Source organism: Amphimedon queenslandica, unplaced genomic scaffold, assembly GCF_000090795.2.
Source record: "Amphimedon queenslandica unplaced genomic scaffold, v1.1 AMPQUscaffold_13222, whole genome shotgun sequence".
Taxonomy (NCBI): domain Eukaryota; kingdom Metazoa; phylum Porifera; class Demospongiae; order Haplosclerida; family Niphatidae; genus Amphimedon; species Amphimedon queenslandica.
In genome coordinates, this window is record NW_003546542.1 from 56,268 (window position 1) to 58,738 (window position 2,471).

Consider the following 2,471-nt stretch of genomic DNA (forward strand, 5'->3'; position numbering starts at 1 on the left):
TAATGCTACTTTGCTTCGTGTCCGTACTCCATCAATATTCATCACTTCTACTCAGATACAAATATTGTGGGAACTCCCTCCTCTCTTTAGACCAACTGGGCGGAGACCAGCTGAGATAGGCCAATATGTACTTAATTACAGAGTTAATGGAAGAGATACCCCTGTATCTGTCAGTAGCAACTCGTTGAATCACACAATAGAGTCTTTGGTCCCTAATACTGAGTACATTATTAATATTAATGTGGAGTATAGTGAGCCTCAAGGTTTTAAAGGGAATACTGTTAGTATCACTGCAAAGACTAAACCTGCAGGTAAGAAGTATTGTGTAATGTATATTGGATTTTTTATAAATTAAAAATTACTATAACATAGAATTTTTGCATATAACGTTTAATTTTGCGATTTAAATGTAAAAAATGCAAAATTTAAACTCCCAAATATTAACTTTAATTCTAAATTCATCATGCTTTTAATAATGATTCCCTCACTCCTTACATATAGATAATCTTCCTGAAGTTTCAACTAACCTTAGCTCATCGAACATCAACAACACGATTAACCCGTCCATCCAAGTAAAATGGGAGCCTCTTTCCCCCGAAGACGGTTCTGAATTCTTACAACGTTACATCGTGCGTGTCAATGTCACTGACCTTGCCGCCAGTAGAGGCTCCAGAAGACGCCGTCAGACAAATCCAGTCATGACCACTCTAGAGTATAATGTTAGTAATGCAGAGAGCCAGTTTGATTTTACTGACATTAAGCCATTCATGTCTTACTCCATTGGAGTTAATGCTGCTCTCCTGGTTGATGGGCTGGAGAGAGAAGTCCCCATTACTAGACCAACTAGCGTGGACTCACCTGAATCCAGTTAGCGTTACATGTACATGTATTATTATTGACATTTTGTACATGTACCTGTATTTTTTATATGCATGTATTTTTGTACATACATGTACATGCATTAAGTAATCAAACAATTTTTCCCACAAACGTCATGTCAACTAGGAATTTCTTCTCAATTACGTTCTCATACATGTACATGTTTTTAATTGGTTAATGTCGTAAAAGTTTGTGCCACTTTTCCTCCCATTAGTAACACTGCATCTAGAATACTGGCATAAAAATGTAGTGCTAAATTGTAGTATCAGTATATCACATTTTACAATATTTAAAATACTGACAACTAAATTGTGAAAAACTCTCTACCTTTTTTTCTCCAGCCCCTACTGCTCCCACTAATTTCCGGTTCACTGAGATCAACTTTACGTACGTCCAGTTGGCGTGGGACCCTCCAGAGCCACAAAATGGCATCATAAACTTGTATCAGGTAAAGTACATAATATACTACTACCGTAACCCTACTAGCTTTGTATTGCCTTTAATTAATTACTGTTTCATTGGGATTTATGTGTACATGTAGAGAGTTAATAAAGACTTTTGTGTACATGTATTTAATCATTTCTCTCTCTCTCTCTATCTCCCCCTCTCTCTCTCACTCTCTCTCTCTCTCTCTCTCTCTCTCTCTCTCTCTCTCTCTCTCTCTCTCTCTCTCTCTCTCTCTCTCTCTCTCTCTCTCTCTCTCCCTCCCTCCCTCCCTCCCTCCCTCCCCTATCTCTCTCTCCCTCCCTTTCTTTTTGTAGATTGATTGGGAAAGAGGTGGTAGGGGAGATTCTATAAGAAGTATATTACCTGACATAAGATCTATTAGAGTATCAGGATTGACTGGAGATGTGACATATACTTTTAAGATAAAAGCCCAGACATCAGCTGGCTTTGGAAATGAAGCAGAAATCACTAATTCGACTTATGCTGGAGGTAATGATAATACAATGATTAGTATTATATGTATTTGTGATTTTGATATCTTTTTTGCTACAATGCTACATGTACATGATGTACAATGAAGATTTGCTTTTGTATCAATCAAAAAAATTGTGGAAATTGTGGATACAGTATACAAATGTATTTAATGTGCTATATAAAACTCCATGAAAGTTACTATCAAAAAAGCTATTTTTGTCTCCATGAAACTCAATATTTTTGTGATTAAAATTTATTTGTAATTTTCTGAAAATTAGCAAAAAAAAATTTAAAACATTCGTACAATTTATTTTTGGTTATTTTTCTCTTGCAGTTGCTCCATTTGCTGCTCCTACGTTAGTTGAAAACACTGAGCACTCTGACAGGCTCAACGTCCTCGTGGGGTCTTTCTCTTACAGCTATGGACAATTGGGGTATGTTAGCACTTACATGTAACACTTCATATTTTAGATAAAATGAATATGTTATAAAGAAAAGAAAGAGAGAGGGGGGGAGAAAGATTGGTCCATTTATTTGATCATTTAAAATTTTTACAATATAATGGAGAAAAAAAAGCAATAGTTTGCAATATGAAGCCGGAATTAAGCAAAAAAGTTGTATTAAAAACCCTCATACTATAACCTTGCTTTATTTTTTTTTTCCTTGCTTGC

The 2,471-nt window shown here is 35.7% G+C and overlaps 1 protein-coding gene across 3 annotated transcripts in view; it reads left to right on the forward strand.

Moving 5' to 3' along the window:
* LOC100632297 (hemicentin-1-like) overlaps positions 1-2,471 on the forward strand; it is a 13,931-nt gene that overhangs the window by 8,505 nt on the left and 2,955 nt on the right. For 2 of the 3 annotated variants that reach the window (XM_019999999.1, XM_020000001.1), the window contains 3 exons: positions 1-311; positions 502-867; positions 1,221-1,327. The exon at positions 1-311 is cut by the window's left edge and continues 1 nt beyond it. In XM_019999999.1, the coding sequence (XP_019855558.1) occupies positions 1-311; positions 502-867; positions 1,221-1,327 (784 nt within the window). Of the gene's footprint in view, positions 312-501; positions 868-1,220; positions 1,328-1,640; positions 1,816-2,134; positions 2,235-2,471 lie in introns of all 3 variants that reach the window. The other variant, XM_020000000.1, reaches the window with a different exon arrangement.